At 41.6% G+C, this 23,137-nt stretch overlaps 1 protein-coding gene across 1 annotated transcript; it reads right to left on the bottom strand.

The window, feature by feature from the left end:
• Window positions 1-11,771: 11,771 nt before the first annotated feature.
• LOC148046588 (vomeronasal type-2 receptor 26-like) lies at window positions 11,772-23,137 on the bottom strand. Its single transcript, XM_087714864.1, has 5 exons — window positions 22,769-23,137; window positions 19,538-20,392; window positions 18,194-18,421; window positions 15,565-15,691; window positions 11,772-12,685 (listed from the first exon to the last, which is right to left on the bottom strand). The coding sequence occupies exons 1-5, from the start codon at window positions 23,135-23,137 to the stop codon at window positions 11,772-11,774; spliced, it is 2,493 nt and encodes an 830-aa protein (XP_087570990.1).

Below are 23,137 nucleotides of genomic sequence, written 5' to 3'. Positions count from 1 at the left end.
TTCCTATTCTCCTGTCTATTGAGAAAATGTCAGGGTGAATATAAAACATTTGATTTAGTTGATTCCTCTTCTAGAAAGCCTTTGGAGGTTTTAGCACTGAGGAATATTATAGTGATTTTTGATAGTTATATGGAACCGTTGAAGCATTTGTTGCATAAATTCTATTGGGACTTGAAAGCCCTACAGGCTGTTAAGTACATTGATCAATTCTGAAAGTCCAAAATGAACAACAGAAGTAATAAACAATTCAATGAAAGAATGAGGGGAGTCAACAGCTTCAGGCTTCCCCCTACTCTTCCAAAGTAAATGAAATAAAGATAAAAACCAAACCACCAGCTCAGAGATTGGCCAAGAAAAGCATTTCTACTCAAATTTGACTACTTAAAAATGAATGAAATGAATCAGTAGGGACAAATTTGACTCAAAGAATGTTTGATCTCACACACACACACACACACACACACACACACACACACACACACCCCACACAAGTGGTGGGTTTCAAAATTTTTTAGAATCTCTTCTGTAGGTGTGCCCTGTTTTGTGGGAGTGACTTGCTGGCCATGTGAGTGGCTTGGCAGACATGTGACTGGGTGGGCATGGCCAACTTATAAAATGTGGTGAAACTCACTTAGCAACACTCTTGCTTAGCAACCAAGATGTTGGCTCAGAAATTCTGGCATTTGAAGCACACAAGTCTTAAAGCTGTCAAGTTACAAGACCCTTGCACCCCTAACCCTTCAGAAAAAAACCAGGGGTGTTCAAACTTGACAGCTTTAAGACTTGTGGACTTCAACTCCCAGAATTCCTCCTTCAGTCATGTTGGCTTAGGAACTCTGGCATTGAAGTGTGCAAGTTTTAAAGCTGTCAAGTTACAAGACCCTTGCACCCCTAACCCTTTAGAAAAAAAAACCAGGGGTGTTCAAACTTGACAGCTTTAAGACTTGTGGACTTCAACTCCCAGAATTTCTCCTCTCGCTCTTCATCTTGATGATGTGCAGACGGACGGGTGGGGGGAGGGAGCTGGAACCTGTTCTAAACGGCACTGTAGATTTGTGGAACCTCTTCTATAGGTTAGAACTGGCAGGAACCCACCCCTGACACACACACACATATGACAGATCTCCCCAAACTGGGTCCTTGAACTCAGTGGCTTTTATAAAACTATAAACAAACTATATTGTTTTCTTGTTATTTGGAATCATCAGCTGGTTATCCATGTTATTAAAAAAACACTTTTGATACACCTCCCGTTAAAAATAATGCTATGATAAAGCAGCATTCTGTTGTTCTGTTATTCCAATACCTGCTCAGCTGTTCCAGCTTATATCCCAAAAGAAAGTGAAAGAAAGTGAGAGGGATGGAGAAAAGCACAACACACCAAATACGTAATTAAAAAAAAAGTGTCAGGTTCACATGTCTGAAAGCAGTCTTGAATAGAACTGTAGTTTATTTGAAATAGTTGCTGGTTATTTATTTGTTTATGTATTCATTAATATACAGGCGAGGGAAACAACTGATTATATGAATTGATGCCATCGTCAGCTCTGAGTGAGTACATTGGGGTTTTCAGGGGGATCGGTCTCCAGCCTTCAGGTTTTCTATGGCACCCCTACCACCATTGTAATAGAGTCCATCCATCTTGCTGCTGGTTATCCCCTTCCTCTCTTTTGGAACAGAACTGAATAACTGAGTTGGAAGGGACCTCAGTGGTCTTCTAGGTCAAACTCAGCTTAGGCAGGAGAACCATTTTTTTAACCATTTTTGACACATGGTTGTCCAGTCCCTTCTTAAAAGCCTCCCGTGTTGGCACACCCCAGTGGTGGGATTCAGCCAGCTCGCATCTATTCGGGAGAACCGGCTGTTAACTTTCTAAGCAGTTCGGAGAACCGGTTGTTGGAAGAAATCTAATTTTGTTTTTTCTACTTTACAGGGCTAATCCTGTAAGGGAGGCAGGAAGGAAACAGTCTGGCGTTGTTTCTAGCCTAATCTTTATTGCCCTGCTTGCAGAAACTGCCTCTCCGGTTAACCCTTCTTACATTGTAACAGCTAAGACGAAGCGTCCATCGACCTGAGTGATGTTGAGTTGTCCACGCCCACACGGTCACATGACTACCAAGCCACGCCTACCCAGTTGGTCGTTAGGGCAGAAAACCGGTTGTTAAATTATTTGAATCCCACCACTGGCTCACCCACAACTTCTGAAGTCGTTCCACTAGTTGACTGTCAGGAAGTTTCTCCTTAATTCCACATTGCTCCTCTCCTTGATTAGTTTCCATTCATTGTTTTTTTTTGTCCTGCTTTCTGGTGCTTTGGAAAATAGTGTGAGATAAAAACCCAATTATTAAATCCCCACAACACGGAGACAAGTCTGGTTCACAATTCAAAAAGGTTTATTTTACAGAAAAATAAAAAGCGTTTGCAAAGGCGGCCTCCAAATCTCTTCCCATGGATCTAGTACAAGGAGAGCAAAGAATAGCATTCAAACAATATATTTTATACATTCTACTCCTAAGAAACTCTCCCCCTCCTGCTCATCCATTTAAGTCATTTCTTTCATCATTCCATACTTCAAAGGGTCAACATGACATTTTCTTGAGAGGCCCCTGTCTCTTAATTGATTTTTTCTGGTGCCTTTCATCTGAGCAGATGGCTTCCTATCTAACTTGTATGTAGGCTCTGCAAATGGCTTGGAATAACAAAGGTTGTCTTATCCTGTTTACTGAACACATTTTGTGGTTAGCAAAAGCACAGTAACTTATTACACATTGTAGGCAAGAATATAATGGCTTATATATTTAACATTGTAAAAGAATAAAAAAGTAACCTTTTTATTAAAAAGAAACTTAATGTTATTTCCTTCAATAGTGTCAATCCCGAATTTGGTTTGGATGTGGGATTGTTTGTATCTAACATGAATTCAGTTTGACATGGTTTGGAGCTGAGGGAGACAGAGCCTTCAGTCATAACATCATAGCTAGCAGATGAGTCAAACACATTTCAATGGTTGGCTGAAATATGGTGGATTATTCAAAATATTCTTAAAAAGAGGATAAAGTTTACCCCTCAGTTATTCTTGTTAGTTATAATTACAGATTGTACAGTTATAGAGACTAACTTGATTATGAATTTAACAATGGCAGCAAGATTGTTGGTGGCGCAGTACTGGCGCAGCCTACCTGTGGAACCTTGTAAATATCCAAGATGTCACCCATTCTTGAGGCGACAGAGTAACTAAGTCAACTAATAACTCCAACTATATTTTCAGACAAGTGACATTTGTAATTGGGGACAAATCTCTGTGATTTGAAGAGCAGATTCAAAGTGGTTTGATACATCATGTGGGATGTATAGTAGCTATCATAGATGTGGAAACCAAGAGTGATATTGTCCAAGAAACAGGGATTCTTATTTATCTCATGGATAGCATAGACCATGGCTAGCACATGTTGATAAAATTTACGCAGCACACTGCAAAGAAAGGGATTAATATTTTCATGTAATAATTCATAATATTACATTAACATTAACATATACTGTACTTTAACATTTTTTTTTGTTTTAACCTCACAACTCCCTTGGCATTTTTCCTGTCTTAAGTACTTCAAAACCCCATCTAATTTCATGATATCTTACACCTTTTACTAACACTGAGGATTTTGAAATTAATTTTGGACAATAAATGCATCCATATGATGCATTCATGAAATAAACTTGGCTTTGATTTCCTATATTGAGACATATTTGATTGTGATTTACTATAATGACATTAACTTCAACCAAAAACCATTGATTCTGCAAATATATTGCTATTTGAGAAAGATGGCACAACACAAGAACGTTAAAATCAATTAGATTTTGCTATAGGAACATCAGCAGTTTTTAGTATGAGAGAGCAAATTACATTATTGTGAAAAAGCCCAGGATAAAATGTATGGAATGCGCATGTGCGAAGGAAGATGGCTGCCTGAGCTCACCGCTCAGGTTGGAAGACAGAGAAAATACCCGGTCTGTGCTTTTACCGACCGCTGGACCTCCCAAACGGAAGGCTTTGGGAGAGAGGAATCCAGAGCGTCCGGAGGGCTGCCTGCTGGAAAGACATTTTTGGGCATCCTGGGACGAGCCTCGGCGGTGTTGAACAACATGGGACGGCCTTCGGGCGCCGTTCCCCCCCCCGCGGATGGTGGCTTTTCAGCTGACAGGCAGCGTTTCTTGCTGCCGTGGACCGAGAGAGGCAGAGAGAGGCAGCCGATAGGCAACGTTTCTAGCTGGCGTGGAGCAAAAAAGGCAGAGACATTCTTGGACGAGCCTCGGCGGTATTGGACAGCGTGGGACGGCCTTCGGGCGGTGTTCCCCCCCCCCGCGGATGGTGGTTTCTCAGCCAACAGGCAGCGTTTCTATCGGGGAGAGCAGCGTTTTCATCTGGAGGGAGGCTGAAGGAGCCTGCTCCAGTGGCCTGATAATTTCTGGCGAGCGGCTGCTGGGCACCCCCCCGCCCTCCCCTGCTGCCCCCCCCTCGCCACATGAACAATAGACAGTAACGGCGCCTTCTTAACGAGGCCAACCTACAATCTTGGCCTGAGGGAGCTTTGGCCCTCTCTAATTGCTGGCTAAGAGAGCCTCGCCCTCCCCCCCCTACTGCTGGGTGACGTTTCTTTCTTTTTCGGCTTTGGCATTTCAGCTGCTCCTTGTGAGGGATTGAGATTCACGCCGGGCTAGCCATCGCCCCATGGAGAAGGTGGTCAGCCAGGAACAGTACTGGGAGAGAATGGGAGGCTGTTCACATCTGCTGCCATTCCAGCTCGGCTGGGCACCCCCTCCTCCCGCTCCCTTCGGCTTGGCCCCTTCTTTCGGTGAATTCTCCCCCCCCACCTGGCTGCCGCTGCTGCAGGGCCTTCTACAGGGCCTTCTGCTGTTCAACATCTGACTCTTTTTTGAGCGCGGCTTCTGGACTGCATTTCCATCTGGCACGGCCACTGCTACCTGATACCACCCTGGACTTCTGGCCTCAGAGAGCGCCACCATTAGATGAGTGGGGGTACTCGCAATATGCAAGAAAGCCCCCTGCTTCCTTCAACTACTCTGGACTTTCTGGATTTTCCCAGAATCTGTCTGTTGCAGAGCCATCTGCTGAGAACTATTTGGCTCTCCCTGAACTCGCACTTTAACAATTTTGCGCTATTTTTATTCTTCTTACTTCTTTCTTTTTTTCTTCCTTTTCCTTCTATCTTTAGTATGTTGAGTATATGGGATTGTATGTAAGTGTGTGAGTGACCCACTTTTATTGTTATTACTGTTGTAATTTGTGTATTTTAATAATTACGTGGGGACTGGTTGTGTGAGTGTCTGAGTATGCTTGACTCGGAGGACCTGCTAGGGAAGGCGGGGGGTACCGGGGTGGTTGGGGGGACCACGGCCACGGGAGTGGGTCGGAGCATTGCGGTCGTGACAGGGAGAGGCAGATACAGCGGGGACCTTAGGGCTAGCCATTACCGGGGAAGGAGGGTTCGCTACATTACAGAGATCCCTCCTTCCGGCCCTTTGAGTCCCACTCCAAGACCAGATGGCGCGAGTAGCCAGGACCCTGCTGTTGCTAAATGCCAGGTCTGTAATTCACAAGGCTCCCCTCGTCCGGGACTTAATTGTTGACGAGAGGGCAGACCTGGCATGTATTACTGAAACCTGGCTGGGCACAGAAGGAGGAGTCCCCCTTGTAGAGATGTGCCCAGAGGGATTTCAGGTGCTTCATCAGCCGAGAGCCCAGGGAAGGGGTGGCGGTGTGGCTATTGTTATCCGGGAGTCTCTGTTACCTCGTAGGGTCCCTGCTCCGGAGCTTGTCGGGTGTGAGTCCCTGCTGATAAAGTTGGACCTCAGGGGTCAAGTGGGTTTGCTGCTAACGTACCTGCCTCCCAACTGCGTTGCAGCATCCCTCCCCTCGCTCCTCGAGTCAGTAGCCGAGCTGGCAGTTGAGCTCCCCAGGCTTATAGTTCTGGGGGACTTTAACTTGCCATCGCTCGGTGAACGCTCTGATGGGGCGCAGGAGTTCATGGCTTCCATGACAGCCATGGGCTTGACCCAGGTAATTCGGGGCCCAACCCATTCAGCGGGTCACATGCTCGACCTCGTATTTCTCTCGGAGCAGTGGATGTGTGATCTTGGTCTGAGGGGTAATGAGATCATACCCCTGTCGTGGTCAGACCACTGCCTACTGAGGCTTGACTTCCGGAGGCCAAACCCCCACCGTAGGGAGGAGGAACCGACCAGGTGGTTCCACCCCAGGCAACTCATGGACCCTTTGAGGTTCCAGACAGAGCTTGGGGTAATTCCTGACGCTCTCACCCACAGTTCAGTGGAGGCTCTGGTTGCCGCCTGGTATTCGGCGGCATCGGGGTCTCTTGACCGGATTGCGCCACTACGGCCCCTCCGGGCCAGTGGATCCCGGAGACCTCCTTGGTTTACCGAGGAACTCCGGGAGAAGAAGCGCCGGAGGAGACGCCTAGAGCACCTGTGGACGTCCGATAAGTCCGAGGCGAACCGAGCACTTCTGACCACCTGCACCAAAGACTACATCCGGGCATTAAGAGATGCCAAAAGAACGCATATCTCTGCCTTGGTTGCGTCCGCCGAGTCACGCCCAGCCGCCCTGTTTAGGATCACCCGTTCCCTCCTTAATAGGAGGGATCTGGGAGATCCCTTGCAGGGTAGGACTGAGGACTATGCCCAGTTCTTGGCGGACAAAGTTGCTCGGTTTCGGTCGGACTTGGACTCCACCACAGTAGATCCAGCCGAGACACAGGGGGATTACTTGGCAAGTCATCTCTGGGTTGAGTTCCAGGATGTTGCCTCTGGGGATGTGGACAAGGCCATTCGAGCTGTAAGTGCCTCCACCTGTATTTTGGACCCGTGTCCCTCCTGGCTGGTTGCCAACAGCAGGGAGGTGACACATGGCTGGATCCAGGCGGTTGTGACCGCCTCCCTTCGGGAGGGGCACTTCCCCGCCGTACTTAAAACGGCGGTGGTGAGACCCCTCCTGAAGAAACCATCTTTGGATCCAGCCATTTTAAACAACTATCGTCCTGTCTCCAACCTCCCCTTTATTGGGAAGGTTGTTGAGAAGGTGGTGGCCTTTCAGCTTCAACGGGCCTTGGAGGAAGCTAGTTATCTTGACCCCTTCCAGTCCGGCTTCAGACCTGGTTACAGCACAGAAACCGCTTTGGTCGCATTGACCGATGATCTCTGGAGGGCCAGAGATGGAGGCCATGCGTCCATCCTGGTTCTCCTTGACCTCTCAGCGGCTTTCGATACCATCGACCATGGTATCCTTCTGCGACGACTGCGGGAGGTGGGGGTGGGAGGCACTGTTTTGCAGTGGTTCTCCTCTTACCTCTCGGACAGGTCGCAGTCGGTGTTGGTCGGGGGGCAGAGATCGTCCCTGAGGCCCCTAACATGTGGGGTGCCGCAGGGTTCGGTCTTATCCCCCCTACTTTTTAACATATACATGAAACCGCTGGGCGAGATCATTCGGAGGCATGGGATAAAATACCATCAATATGCGGACGATACACAATTGTATCTGTCCGCCCCGTGCCAACTCAATGAAGCGGTGGACGTGATGGGCCAGGGACTTGAAGCTGTTAGGGACTGGATGAGCGCTAACAAACTGGTACTCAACCCGGACAAGACCGAGTGGCTGTTGTGCTTCCCTCCCAATAATTTGGCTGACATTCCAACACTCAGGCTGGGGGGTCAAATTTTATACCCCTCAGATAGGGTCCGTAACTTAGGAGTCCTCCTGGATTCACAGCTGACTTTCGACCATCAGCTGTCGGCTGTGACCAGGGGGGCATTTGCCCAGGTTCGCCTGGTCCGCCAGTTACGGCCCTACCTGAACCGGGAGGCTCTCGCAACAGTCACTCGAGCCCTTGTGATCTCTAGGCTGGAATACTGCAATGGGCTCTACATGGGGTTGCCCTTGAAGAGCATCCGGCGACTGCAGTTAGTCCAGAATGCAGCCACGCGAGTGATAGTGGGCGCACCGCGGTTCGCCCACATTACACCTATCCTCCGCGAGCTGCACTGGCTACCTGTAGGTCTCCGGGTGCGCTTCAGGGTATTGATGACCACCTTTAAAGCACTCCATGGTAGTGGATCTGGATATTTGAGAGACCGCCTTCTGCCGATCACCTCCCTCCGACCGATTAGATCGCACAGGCTGGGCCTCCTCCGAATTCCATCCGCCAGTCAATGTCGACTGGCGACTACACGGAGGAGAGCCTTTTCTGTTGCAGCTCCGACCCTGTGGAACGAGCTCCCCGTTGAGATTTGTACCCTCACCACCATCCAGACCTTCCGCACAGCCCTCAAGACCTGGCTCTCCCAGCAGGCCTGGGGATAGGTTTCCAATTTACCCGCCCGAGTGCTGACTGTTGAATGCATGTTGTGTTTATCATTTTATTTTGTTCACTATTGTTTGTCTTTGGTACTGCACCCCCTCCCCTTGTGATTGTAAGCCGCCCTGAGTCCCCTCAGGGAGAAGGGTGGCCTATAAATCTCAATAAAATGTGAAATGTGAAAAAAAATGTGAATAATACAGATCATTATTTCATATTATAGCCATTGGGGAAGAGTAAAGCAGACATACACACAAAGTAATTAATCAATATAGCAAAGAAAAAGATTACAGCTACTGGAAAAAAGAAGATAAATAATATTATCCTATTGCAATCTCTGGACATATATGGAGTAATCTAGAAAATAATTTATCATATTTGAAGGTATCTTTACTGAAGAAAGAAAGGAAGGAAGGAAGGAAAGAAAGAAATGAAAGAATGGAAAGAAAGGAAGGAAGGAGGGAAAGAAAGAAGGACATATTTAAAGTTAGAATTCAGTACAATTAAGAGCTAGAGAAAGCATATATTATTTTCTTTAAAAATGTAAATGATAATTATAGTTCTACAAGATGCAGAACATGATCATACACCCTCAAAAAATATTATTCAAATCATTCAGATCAGCTTTGTAGGCTAGTTTTATGCTTGTTCTGGAACACATAGTACATTATATAAAATAGACCGTTTCCAACAGTCACCCATCCATTTGCATCAATAAAATTGGAAGTAATAATTCACATAATATGGCTCACTTCCTTACAGGACAACATTAATCCTGTCTTGAGAAGGAGGTCTGTTAAAGAAAACATGAGGTATTAAAGAATATATGTGTGACATAACTCCACCAATGAGAATTTCACCTGGTTGGTGCCATTCATGTGGGATATAGACAACTTCATGCTCAAGGCGCATAGGATTACATATTTTGCATATTATATGAGGGAGCGCAAGTAGTACCATCATTAACATTTTCATCTTTTAACAATATTTTTTTTGCTTTGGATAAAAAAGAAAAAAAAAACACAGTGGTGTTTTCTTGTGGCTGACTATTGATTTTGTGATGTGCATCAGAGGTGGGTTCCTACTAGGTCACACCAGTTCGGTAGAACCTGTTCGTCAAATCTACCGAACCGGTTAGAGGAGGTTCTACCAGTGGACCCGGAAAGCAGGCCACACCTACAGAAGAGGTCCCCAAAAATTTTGAAACCCACCACTGACACACACACACACACACAGACAGACTCACACAGAGAAAGACAGAGAAAGAGAAAGAAAGGAAGAAAGAAATAAATAAAAAAAGAAAAAAAGAAAGAAAAAGTGAGAGAGATGAAAGAAAAAAGAAAAAAGGGACAGAGAGACAAAAGGAAGGAGGAGAAAGAGAGAGAGAGAGAGAGAGAGAGAGAGAGAGAGAGAGAGAGAAAACACATGGCCAGCAAGCCACTCCCACAAAGGAGGCCACACCCACAGAGTAGGTTCGAATTTTTTTTGAAACCCACCACTGATGTGCATCTACCCAATATTTCCATCTTGTAAGATTCCCACGGTATGGAATCCTTTCAGCTCCCAGCAAGATATACTTTGGTGAGAAATTGGCTTAAGTATAAAGTATGGAAAGTATCAATGTTCTAGCTGACAGCCATCTATCTGTTTCTTATTCCTAATCTTGCTTTTAAGAGTACGGCAGGATTTATATAAATGTTTTTTGTGACTGCTGTTTTTCTTCTCTTTCTCTGTTAATGGCTTCTAGAAAAATCACAAGATATTTCATTATGCTAACAAATGACAACACTCCTGATAATTATGGACAAGATCATTATTACTGAGGGACTCTGCACAGCTGTGGATACATGAGGCAAATATAATCGTAGTTTCTTACAGCGGCAAGGATTGCCTTTGCCCAGAAATGGAAAAACAAATTAATTCCAAGTGAAGATGAAATAATAAGAAAGGTTATGGATTGGGCTGAAATGGACAAACTAATTAAAGAAATCCAGGAAAAAGAAGAATCAGAATTCTATCAGATATGGGATAAATGGTATAGGTGGATGGAGGAAAGAAACAAAAATCAATGAAGGAATGTAACAAAACTCAAAAAAAATAGTTTTGAGTAAAATAAGAGGGTTAAGAATGGTGAAATCCAAATGAAATACAATAGAAGGGGAAATAATATAAGGTGAGTGGTATCGATTGATGATTGCTATCATAAAGAACAGGAAGTTCCTGTTCGTATTGTATTGTATAAATGTGGTGTATGTCTAATTTGTGTGTGTGTGTATTTTACATGTTTGTTAATAAAAATCTTTTTTAAAAATGGTAATTTCTATGGGATAGTAGGATTGGAACAGCAGAATTATATATAGGATAGCCAGACAAAATGATAAAAGTGTAGCTGCCATGATAGAATGATGCTTTACTATTTCACATAATCAGATACAGCTTTTTGCAACTTCTTGGATAAGTTGTCAGACCTGGAAGCCATCTTTTATATTGGGCTTTCAGGCCTGCTGTGGGAAAATGGGAGGGGAGGATTATGTGGAGTGTGAGAGATATAGTCAAAGTAACATTCCTTTCTCAGAGAGTCAAGGACACCTTGCCCTGCAGCTGTGATGATGTAATTGGAAGGCACCTCTAGTTTTGGATGGTGCTTGATTGGAACATGTGATGGACATGTGGATGCTTGACAGACACTTGAACTTTCTTTTGTGGGGGGAAACCTGGAAACTTTCAGATTTGGGTTTTCCAAGATGTGCCAAGATGCCATATCTAATAAAATAGAACGGTGAGGAAACTCAAGCCTTGGAGTCTTCTTTTGTTGGGGGTATAACTTGGAACTCTGGCATAGGTAGCCAAATATTTAACCCTAGTTAAAATTAAATAAACGAATCCAAATTTGTAAGTAAGTAAGTCTGATCAGTTATTAAAAGGCTTTATTAAAAATTCTAATTTCCAGACATTGTGAGAAGAGAGCTTTGTTAGACCGCGAGGTGGAGCGGCGGGGGAATCAGAAGAGTATGGTACTTTTATTATTGATTATTATAACTTTTTATTAAAAGGCAAAATTTCCTTCACCAGATGGATAGAAGGGCTAGATTGACCTTAATTGGGATTCAATTATTTTATTATTGGTTCTGTGGGCATGGCTTGGTGGGCGTGGCTTGGTGGGCATGGGAAGGAAAGGATGCTGTAAAGTCTCCATCCCCGCCCTACTCCAGGGGAAGGATACTGCAAATTCAGAACCTGCTGAACACCACATCTGGATGAGACATTGGTAGGATGGCGAAAATAAGGAAGAAAGGCTGGCCTAGAAATGCATAAGAATAGGTAGAAAGTATTTATTTCTCAGATTGTATTCAGCTTTGCTGCATTATACAGGTACAGACTTCAAAAGCTATTTTCCTCCTTGTTTCTTATTAATTGTCCTTTGCTATTAAGGTCAGGCCTCAAAATGATGATATAACATTTTGGAGCAAAGATGCAACCCAGTAATCCAGTGCTGGAAGCCAAGATGGAGAAGATCTCCACAGCCACCATATATTTCCCTTTGGTACTTAGATAAGTTGGGACAAAAGACAGCCAGACACTGCAAAAGACCAACATGCTGAAGGTGATAAATTTGGCTTCATTAAATGTGTCTGGCAGTTTCCGAGCAAAGAAGGCTACCATGAAGCTGATGAGAGCCAGAAAACCCATATAGCCCAGAATATAGTAAAACATGTTTCCTGATCCTTCATTGCATTCCAATACAATTTCTTCAGGCAGAGTTGTCATATCTAAATTTAGAAATGGAGGATCAGTACCCAGCCATATCACGCAAATACTTGTTTGAATAAGTGAGCCACACAAAACAATAGCAGATGCAAATCTTTTCCCCACCCATTTCCTTATTCCAGCTCCTGGTTTAGTAGCCATGAAAGCAAGAACCACTATAGTTGTTTTAGCTAGGACAGAAGAAACAGCCATTGAGAAGATGATCCCAAATGTAGTTTGTCGGAAAAGGCAAGTCAGTGACTGAGGGCAGCCGATGAATAACAGAGAACAGAAAAAGCAGAGAAGGAGTGAAATAAGGAGAACGTAAGTGAGAGTTTGGTTGTTTGCTTTGACAATTGGAGTCTTCCTGTGCTTAATAAAGATTCCAAGCACCAAGACTGTGGTTGAAGAAAGAGCAAGAGCCATAACAGACAAACCCGTGCCTAAAGGATCAACATAACTCAGGTAATTTAGTTCCTTGGAAAGGCATTGGATTTTTTCTTTGTTAGGATATTGATCTTCAGGGCATCTGAAGCAGTCATTCATATCTTGGAGAAAGGGAGAGAAACAGAGAAAACATAAAATTCACGAGAAGGGGCCAACTGCCTTGTAGATTTGATCTATATTTTCTCATACCATGATGCAATGTTATTAGTTATAATACAATGCAGTTAATTATTAGGGCACTTCCAAAGTATTCCTTTAGTTTAGGACATAACCTTGCAAGTGGAATCCCTCTGATGAGCTTTTCCTGAAATTCCCAAACTGGTTTTTAATGGATCATTTGGTTGCAGTTGGCAATTAGTTAGTTAGTAACTGGTTGAAACACAACACAAAACACGAATCCAGTTTTCATTGAAGAACATTTCCAACCCTTTATGCCTTGCACTATAATTTTAAACATCTCCATGGCATCGAAAAAAATGAATTCTATTAACCAGAATCTGAATTCTAGAGCAGTTGAGATAGGAACTACTATTAATAAAACTTGAAAGCATTTAATTTAACATTTTAGCTACTAGTTTTTTCATCCTCCCAGTGTTCTATTGACTGTGACCTCTGATTACAGGGCACACTGAACCACAAAATGAAAGTAGCCTGGTGCATTATGCCATCACTGCTTAAATGATGATTCAGTGTATTTAGATAAACTATGATGATGTCACAAAGCAAAGAAGCAAATTATATAATTTGTAACAGTTACATCAGGTCATCATAAAGAGTCAATAGGGAATTTTCACCACATGGATGAATGGTTGGTTCCAGAGGTGGTATTCAGCAGGTTCTGACCAGTTCTGGAGAACTGGTAGGGTAAATTTTGAGTAGTTTGGAGAACTGGTAAATACCACCTCTGGCTGGCCCCGCCCCATCAATTCTTTTCTTCTTAAGTCCCAGCTGATCAGGAGGAAATTGATATTTTACAGTATCCTTCCTCTGCCATGCTCACCAAGCCACACCCACCAAGCCATGCCATACCCACCAAGCCACGCCCACAGAACCAGTAGTAAAAAATATTGAATCCCACCACTGGTTGGCTCCAATCCTACAGGTCTTTAGAAGGGTAGATAAGATGTGACACCTCCCCCCCCCCTAGGATTTGGATCTAGTTGATTGGAATTCCCAATGTGTGGGTTATAGAAGTTTTCATTTTTCTTTATCATTTTATTGCTTGATATGCTTTAATGTCTTATGTTATTCAATTCCAATTATTCCAGGTTTTTTGTCTTTTGCGCACTGTTCAGAGTTACATAGTTTGGGTGATTATGTGACGTAGTTTAGGTAAGTGCATAAATAAATTTGGGAGGATGAGAAACAGTCATTTAAGTTAAGAACCAATGAAATTATATAATAAATAATTCTGGAGCCAATGCATATCTCTGTCCAACGTATGCCCTTACAGCTATTTCCTTAGCGATATATCCTTGGTTATTGCACACGGGATTCAATCTTATGTTTTCATGAACATTAATGAGCAGCAGAAGCAAGAGTTTGTCAATGGTAGTGTATTCAAATTTATATCACAGTTTAGATTTAAATATGGTGTCGAAAACTGACCTAAAGTCAGTAAATAAAAGGATTGCTCAGATTTGTTGGTACACTTTTTCAGTAGGTATTGTAGCTCTCTAGGATGTTCTAACATTGATCAGCCTGCTCTAAACTCTGCCTGTTCCTTCATCAAAGTATCTTCAGATTCAAGCCAGTTACTTAATTTATCTTGTAGATTTTTAGCCTACATTTTGTTTAATCAGACTTCATGAACTAATTGGATGAAGTTATATTGATCATGTCTTTTGACCAAAATTACAGTTCTTTGGTATAATGGAACAGCAATCGATTGTTGTGAAAAGGAAAACCCACCGTTCCAAATTATCTTTTATTACTTCACATGTAATAAGATCTAATTTGGGGGCTTTCCCAAGTTTAATAGAATAGAATAGAATAGAATAGAATAGAATAAAATGGAATGGAATAATTTATTGGCCAAGTGTAATTGGTCACACAAGAAATTTGTTTTTGGTGAATATGCATTAGTGTACATAAGGAGAATAATACATTTGTCAAGAATAAAATGATACAACACTTAGTGATAGTCAAGGTTACTAATAAGCTATCAAATTGTATTAGGAAACAAATAAAAACAATATAAATTGAAAGATGCTAGCAACACGGTTTTAGTCATAAGTGGGGAGAGATAGATACTAGGAAGGAAGAGAATAATAATAGTAATATAGTGGTAGTAAATTATTGATAGTGTTGTGGGAATTAGTTGTTAAGCAGAGTGATGGCATTCGGGAAAAAAACTGTCCTTGTGTGTGATTGTTCTGATGTGTAGTGCCCTATAGTGTTGTTTTGTGGGTAGAAGTTGAAACAATTTATGTCCAGAATGTGAGGGGTCTGTGGATATTTTCACAGCCCTCTTTTCTTTTCATATTCCTGAATATGGCGGCCAATTGGGAAGAGAGATCACCTCCAGCTCCAAATTCAGCCATCATTTTTCAGGTACAGAAGCAGAATGAACTTTGATTATTTATGAATGATTTTTGCACCATACATTCTTATAACTCATATCAAATGTGTAGCACAAGAGCCGAGGTGGCGCAGTGGTTAGGGTGCAGTACTGCAGCCACTTCAGCTGACTGCTAGTTCTGCAGCTTGGCGGTTCAAATCTCACTGGCTCAGGGTTGACTCAGCCTTCCATCCTTCCGAGGTGGGTAAAATGAGGACCCAGATTGTGGGGGCAATATGCCGACTCTGTAAACCGCTTAGAGAGTGCTGAAAGCCCTATGAAGCGGTATATAAGTCTAACTGCTATTGCTATTGCTAATGGGAAGTATTGGTATATCTTCCTCTTCCATCCTACCATACAATAAAACTAAATTGAAGACATATATGTTTTGTTTGTTGTTTACAACGTGATGTTCCCTACCTGTCTTGTTAGAAATCTTTCCCGATGGACATTCAGCACAACCATAGCAACAAAATGGTTTCCCTTCTTTGCTTTGTCTGCTATAGCCAGGGAGGCACTGGGGGTTGCACAGGGACAAGGGCACAACCTGTCCATGGTAAAGAAGAACCCATTTTAGTCACACAATTTACGCCTCAACTGGGTGTGTTGTACTCAAATCAAGGCATCATGAACATTAGGGTGATTTTGTGCCCAAAATATTGCTAACCCATGAAGAAAGAGAATCTTAGCTTCCCAGATAGCAAGTACTTAAATTCTACAAGATGCTATGGATAGAAGAAACACTGATTGAATACTCCCTTCTAGCTTTCTCTACCCAGGCCTGAGGAGAGGGGGATGAAGCCGGTACATTGTTCCGTGGCCCATGGAGCTCAAAGGGGACCTAGAAAGTGAGTTTTTTTTAAAAAAAATTACAAAGCCAAATTTTTAAAAAGAAAAGCAAAACAATATTGGATACATGCTTCATGCTCTATACTTTATGCATCTAGCAAAACTGTCTTGCACAGTGGTGGGTTTCAAATTTTTTTAGAACCTCTTCTGTAGGTGTGGCCTGCTTTGTGGGAGTGGCTTGCTGGCCATGTGACTGGGTGGGAGTGGCTTGCCGGCCATGTGACCGGGTGGGAGTGGCTTGCGGCCATGGGACTGGGTGGGCATGGCCAACTTGTAAAAAATGGTGAAACTCACTTAACAACGCTCTTGCTTAGCAACCAAAATGTTGGCTCTAGATGTTGGCATTTGAAGCACGCAAGTCTTAAAGCTGTCAAGTTACAAGACCCTTGCACCCCTAACCCTTTAGAAAAAAACCCCCCAAGGGTATTCAAACTTGACAGCTTTAAGACTTGTGGACTTCAACTCCCAGAATTCCACCTCTCGCTCTTCATCTTGATGATGTGCGGACAGGTGGGGGGAGGGAGCTGGAACCGGTTCTAAACGGCAGTGTAGATTTGTGGAACCTCTTCTGCAGAAGAGGTTAGAACTGGCAGGAACCCACCCCTGGTTTTGCAAACTTGTTTGACATAACCTTTATTAATCTGAAACTCAGTGGACAGTTATTTACGTAATTTACTGAATCTTAATTTCATTACTTATTTATTTAAGTTTGCAAGTTTAGTTTCATTTCATTTATGAATATCTTTTATATTTCATTTCAGTTTATGAATGGTGTAGATGATGGGGCTCCTATTAGTCTTGTTCCAGCACTTAATAATCCTCTCGGCAGCCTTATCTCTATCCTGCCTTGTAAGGAAGCTGATAAAGAGATACCAGCATAAATTCCTAAGGTTTTCAACAATATCTGAAAACTTCCTTATTGACATATCTATGGACTTTCATTGTCCCCAAATTGTTGCCCCCACCCCAAAGGAAACAAGATTTTCTTGGCTTTTTTTTCTTTGAAATTTTTGGCTTCTTATCCAAGAAGCTTCTTTGGGACAACCATGACCTGGATGATTGAGAACATAAATAGACATTATGGACATTTTTGCTCTCTTCCCCCCCCCCCAAGCCATCTTTGGTTTTGAGATTTCAATAGCTATTCCTCTGAATATGTAATTAACATCTTTTTGACAAATTTCTGTAACCCCAAGGACTAGATAGCTTGAAACACTTTCTGTTATTTCTTACATTTATATTTCTGCCTTTAAAGTGTCATACAGAATTATATACCAGAAAATAGTGTCTGTCTCCAAGTCACTCATGGTTGAGAGTGGATTTGAATCTGGTTTTATCAAATTTTAGTTCAAACTCTTCATCCAATATCATATTTCTAACACTTTCGCTTGATTTATTCACAAACTTTTTCTTCAAAGATAGTGCTATAGTCCATCGTTTAGGAAATGGACTCATGAGGCAACTGGTGTAATGGAACGTGCACAGTGTGTGTGTGTGTGTGTGTGTGTGTGTGTGAGAGAGAGAGTGAGTGAGTGAGTTATGGCAACACAAAGTTTTCTCAGCGAGAGGCCTGGATTAAGTCCTGACTTGCATAGGGGATGTTCAAGTAAACACACCCTAGACTCTCTCATGATATATCTAATAGGTTAAAAACAGCTTTAATTTGGCAAGATTCTGTCTATTACATGTAAGCAATAAAGGATTCAATTCAATTGGATATTAATATGCTATCTCTGGCCTTTAACCTGATGATTTACAACATGTTTGCTCCACACTTACTTTTATCTAAGGTACCTTCTACCAAATTACTTCTTTTGTGCTCCTTCTTGGCTCTTCATTCAACTCATGGTCTTTTCTGTCTGTCATTTAGTTCTGTAATGATATTTTGTTATTTGACCTAACCGATCAGAGGAGGGCCGCAAAGAATTATGAAATGGGGAAATATGTTCCTTACAATTCGCACAGTTGACCCTTAATGAGGATGAATGGGACCAGAGGTGGATTGCTCCCGGTGCGGCCTGGATTGGGCAAACCAGTAGTGGTGGTGGAGGGAGGCTCCATCCACCCACCTGGTTCACTTCCATCATGCATGGAAGTGAACCAGTAGTAAAAAAAAATGGCAATCTACCACTGAATGGGACCCAAATATGTATGAGGTTTAATGAATATATAAACTTTAAATCTTGGTGTTTAGTCCTACCTCTCCAAATGTATAATGCCAGGTAATGATCTTCTCATTGATAGACAACTGTTTGTCCCATGGAGCTTGAGGATCCATTTTCCCGACTTTCACTTTTAAGAAAGATTGGTTTGGAAAAGTTATCCAGTTGACAATATCAAATCCGTCTACTAATTCACCATTCTCATTAAAAAACAAGGTGTCTCCTGCACTGTTGTTAAACGAGATCTTCTTCAGAAAAGGGTGGATCTTTAGGTGAAGAAAGCCAAGGGTAGGTTTCACCAAATCGTCTTTACCTGTTTATTTCTGAACTATATCTACCACCCACTCTCAAAACATCTCAACGGTTTGCAATGTATACACCCACTGAAAATCAAAGCACTAATAAGCAGATAAATTTACAGCTTAGAAGAACAAAGGAGAAAAGTAGCAATAATAATTGAAATGAGCAACCTGAGCAATTAAACACTGATACACAAGATCAGGTGTCTTGACAACAGCTCCAAAACTAGTTCTGTGTTCTCTGTCTGAAAACGGTTAAGCAGCAAGCTATTGGTAGAGTGCCTACTTTTCTTTCATGCTTTATTATACACAAGTTTCTTTCTCATCCATGATCAAACAGTGGATTCACTCTGTTTTATTTTGCATCAGCTAGGACTTATTGGGGAATAATAGTAGGTTCATTGAGGGATTGAATCTCTTTTTCAAGATCTAATTGCTGACAAGGCCTCTGAAAAGGGGTAGAATCATTAAATTATTCATCTCTGTTCCCTTGTAATGACTTGCTGTCCTATTTGTGCCAAATTGTCTATTCCCCACTATCCTTTAAAAAACAACAACACATTTGCACTAGATGTCATGACACAAATTAAGGAGTATGATGACCTTGAGATCCATATGTTATTTTGATGGCATTTGCAGATTTTTGTAGATGCCTTGTCTAGAAATGCAAATGAATTGATTTTAGCATTAATTGCTTTTCTTCCCACTACTGTATAAACTCATAAAGGGAACTAGCTTTGAAAGAAAGGATGTTGCAGAGAAACAGTAGACACAGAATCCCTGTTTTTCAGCCCCTTTCAGTTTGGCTAGCTTGTGCATGCTCAAATGATCAGGTGTCTATTCAACTGCCTTTTGTATAATGACTTGGTGGGTAACCAAAATCTTCAGAGTTTAATGAGAGAACCATAGTCCTGCAATATGCTGACTCTGTAAAACCGCTTAGAGAGGGCTGAAAGACCTATGAAGCGGTATATAAGTCTAACTGCTATTGCTATTGCTTTGGTAGGAATAACACGTATTCTACATCCTAGATTTCTATCTACTCATAAAAAAGATAGGCTTTGCTAATGTGGAGGCCATTACCCGAAAATGTTGTAGTTTTGAAGACTCAACATAGTGTTCATTGATCCCCAATCTGTATTTAGTTCTGGATGAAAACATAGCATGGAAAGCATGAGCCACAGCATAGATTGCATTGTAGATGCTGTAGCTTTGACCTGTCATCTGCATTTCAAAAAGAGGCCCAGGGATGTTCTCCAGCTGCTCATCTCCAGTGCAGGATGTCAATTGATTCTCCCCTCCACCTGCATCTTCAAATACACAGTCAAAGGCCTGTTCCCAGAAAAGCTTGACAAAGCTGTCAACTTCAGAACGCGGATTCAGTTTATGAAGGAAATTTTGGAAATCCCTCACCTCCTTGGAGTGAATTGCAAATGATAAGGCTCCGTGGAAGATCTGTATTTTTACTTGTCTGTGAAATGCTTCAGATGAGAAATCCCAAGGAGCAGTCACAACCCACACTTTGTCAACATCATGTAACTCAAAATTGTCAACCATAAACTCCAACCAATGAATATCCAGCATGGCCTGCGTATCTGCCTTTGCAATAACTACACTGGCATTTGACCGATGGAGAGTCAGAACTATATTCTTTAATTGATTGACCAGTTTGTCCAGCTGAAAAAAATACTCATGTTTAGGGGTTCTCTCTGTGAAGGCTATACAGATTTCTCTCTCGAAAAGCAGATGTGTTAAGGTCTGCACAAATATTTCTCCTTTCTCATCTCCTAGGGCAATGATCCCAACCCATTTCCATTGAAAATATAACAGAAGCTGGACAAGTCCATTCAACTGATACGTTTCACTAGGAATCATCTGGTATAAGAAAGCAAGTTGGAATTTTTCTCTTACTGCTGGAGAAAAGAAGCTATAGGTGACCTAGAAAAGATTAGAGAGATGTTCATCCTCAGGTTAGCAGATTTCATGCATTTGTTTGACATCCATGTATTTTTTTTCTTATTTTCAAGTATTTCAGATTTTTGAATAAAGTCAATGAAGGCAAATATGATGTGGTCACTAAGATGTTGGACTGGCACTGAAGAGATATAGGTTTAATTCCTACTCAATAACCAATATTCATTGGTAGCTTTGGGTCAATTGTTCTTTTTCAGTCAATTTACCTCATTGGGGTGGGAACAGAAGGAATGTGAAATTCTAGAAAAGGTGGAATATAGTCAACAATTCACAACAGGTGTCATCCCATTTTAATCTTTTATTCTGATTGTATTGTGCCCAAAAAACTGCTACCTAAAAAATATCTTTAATATTGGGTTCCCAAATGGAGGGGGAATGAGAACAATAGCATTTGTTTCACTTTGAGGGACTTAGAGATTTGTTTTTCCTACTAGATTTCATGATAATTTCTTTACTTTTTCCTTTTAAATCATTTTAATCCCCAGAATTCCTAAATTCTAGTTTCTAGTGTTTAATCGCACTTGGACAAGTAAAGAATTGTCTTATTTCTATAGCCATCAGGTCAAGAAGTACTTAATAGCAGATATTCTCCATCAGTTTATCTAATCCCTTAATGCTGGTAGCTAATCTTAAATCTTATGATAGTGAATTTTATAATTTAGTAAGACTTGTGAATAGAAGGTTGCTGAAGAGCTGTGGTGGCATAGCGGTTAGAATGCAGTAGTGCAGGGCTAACTCACTGCTCACTCCAGTAGTTCGATCTGAGTGGCTCAAGGTTGACTCAGCCTTCCATCCTTCCAAGGGGGGTGAAATGAGGACCCAGACTGTTGAGGGCAATATGCTGACTCTGTAAACCACTTAGAGAAGGCTGTAAAAGCACCATGAAGCAGCATATAGATCTAAGTGCTATTGCTATTGCTATTCAGGCCTAAAGTAGACTGTTTCCTTAAGGAACAACCCATCATTCAGCAAGGGTGGTCATGCTGGATCTGAAATATCCTTGTTTGCTTCAAATCCAAATACTGCACACCTTTGTATAGAAACTATTTTTGTAAAGACAAAGAAAGAAATCTATATTGTGATATTACACCTGGAATTGCAGGGGAGAGCTATATATATTTATTGTATAATATAATTCTTAAGATTAGGCATTGTTTTCCCCATCTCTACCAAACATGCTTAGAAAAACATCTTATTAATATTTAGTATCCTTACTTGAAGATAACATCTTTTAAATGCTCCAGATCGTCATTTACTGATACTAACAAAAATATTTGGTATAGTATAGTATGGTATGGTAGAAAGTAAGTAAGTAAGTAAGTAAGTAAGTAAGTAAGTAAGTAAGTAAGTAAGTAAGTAAGTAAGTTTTATCATTTCCCTTATTTCAAGAGTTTGGTAGGTAGATAGATAGTGAGATAGATAAAGAGAAAGAGAGATGAGTGGGTAGTATCTTCTAAAGTAGCCTACAGCCCTTGCATCAGGGGTGAAATTAAAAAAAAATGGTACAGGTTCGAGCGAACAACAGTCAGCTGTGCGAGAATCAGCTGTGCCATGTGATTTATATTCACTGGAAATCATGTGGCACAGCTGATTGTCACAGAGCTGATCATCAGAACTGTTTTTTTAAATTACTTTTTAAAGCATTTTTTATTACCGGTTTGGGCAATTTGATAGTAAAAAAATTCTAAAAAAAGTTTTTAAAAAGTTCCGATAATCAGCTGTGCTGTGCGAATAATCAGTTCTGACAATCAGCTGTGCTGTGCCAATTATATTCGCTAGAAAGCATTCCTGCTTTCTAGTGAATCTAAATTGCACGGCACAGCTGTTTCCCCCTTCAGGCTTCTTAGCTCCTGCAGCACGCATGAACACAAATCAAACCAGTAGCAGATTTTGGAGCATTTCACTCCTGCCTTGTATAGTTTGACAATTTCTCACCCAAACATTGACAAGGTCCAATTCTGTTTAGTTTTTGAGATCTAACAAAATTGTCTAAATACTTCCAGGAGTGAGTGTCTACATTTTAAATTAACCACTTCAAATTGGATTGTTTCAATAATCAGGATTCTTTTCTAATTCTTTGAAGCAAAGTGGGTTAACATCTTCCTTGCATCAGCATCAGTTTAAAAGAGCTTATTCTTCAGCTAAAGATTCAGACTTTTTGTATTTTTTAATCTCTGTCAAATCTCCCTATCAAATAAATAAACAAATAAAAATGGAATTACCATAATAATATTACTTTCAACTTATTACACTCTGGTTACTTTCAAGTGGACTTTTTCATTTTCACACTGGTTATTTTCTTTGACTGATAAAATCCTAAAATATCTCACCTCGTCTTACCTGGGAAATTTTGTAAAGAGTTAAAATGGAGGCCATGTGTAGAGTGATTTCAGAATCAAGGCCCCCAATGGCTGCAATCAGAATCTTTTCAACATCACACTTGTAATTGGCGACAGTCTTCTTATGGCCAGATACAAGGTTCAGAGTATTTTGATTAGCCATGCGGGCACTGAAGTAACTTTCATAGATCTGGAACCCCAAAGTGATGTTGGGTAGAAGTTCCAGGTTCTCATTGATCTCATTCACAGCAAATACCATTGATAGGACATGCTGATAATTCTTGGGCACTGTGCTAGAACAAGAAGAACATTGTGTCTGTACATAAAATCTTGTACACTTGCTGGAATCACGCTCCTGTTTAACACTCAT

The sequence above is a fragment of the Thamnophis sirtalis genome, unplaced genomic scaffold (assembly GCF_051295495.1).
Source record: "Thamnophis sirtalis isolate CommonGarterSnake01/CBP01778 unplaced genomic scaffold, rThaSir2_p1.2 scaffold_4, whole genome shotgun sequence".
NCBI lineage: Eukaryota > Metazoa > Chordata > Lepidosauria > Squamata > Natricidae > Thamnophis > Thamnophis sirtalis.
Note: the sequence above shows the minus strand (reverse complement) of the source record. Positions and strands in the feature narration are given on the sequence as shown.

What these genes read in the sequence shown, in the direction of transcription:
- LOC148046588 (XM_087714864.1), bottom strand. Translation starts at nt 23,137, where the DNA reads ATGAGTGTTAAACAGGAGCGTGATTCCAGCAAGTGTACAAGATTTTAT. An exon ending in CAAAACTACAACATTTTCGG is followed by an intron (nt 18,422 to 19,537) that starts GTAATGGCCTCC and finishes CTTCACCTAAAG; the next exon opens with ATCCACCCTTTTCTGAAGAA. An exon ending in GGCATTATACATTTGGAGAG is followed by an intron (nt 15,692 to 18,193) that starts GTAGGACTAAAC and finishes TACCATGGACAG; the next exon opens with GTTGTGCCCTTGTCCCTGTG.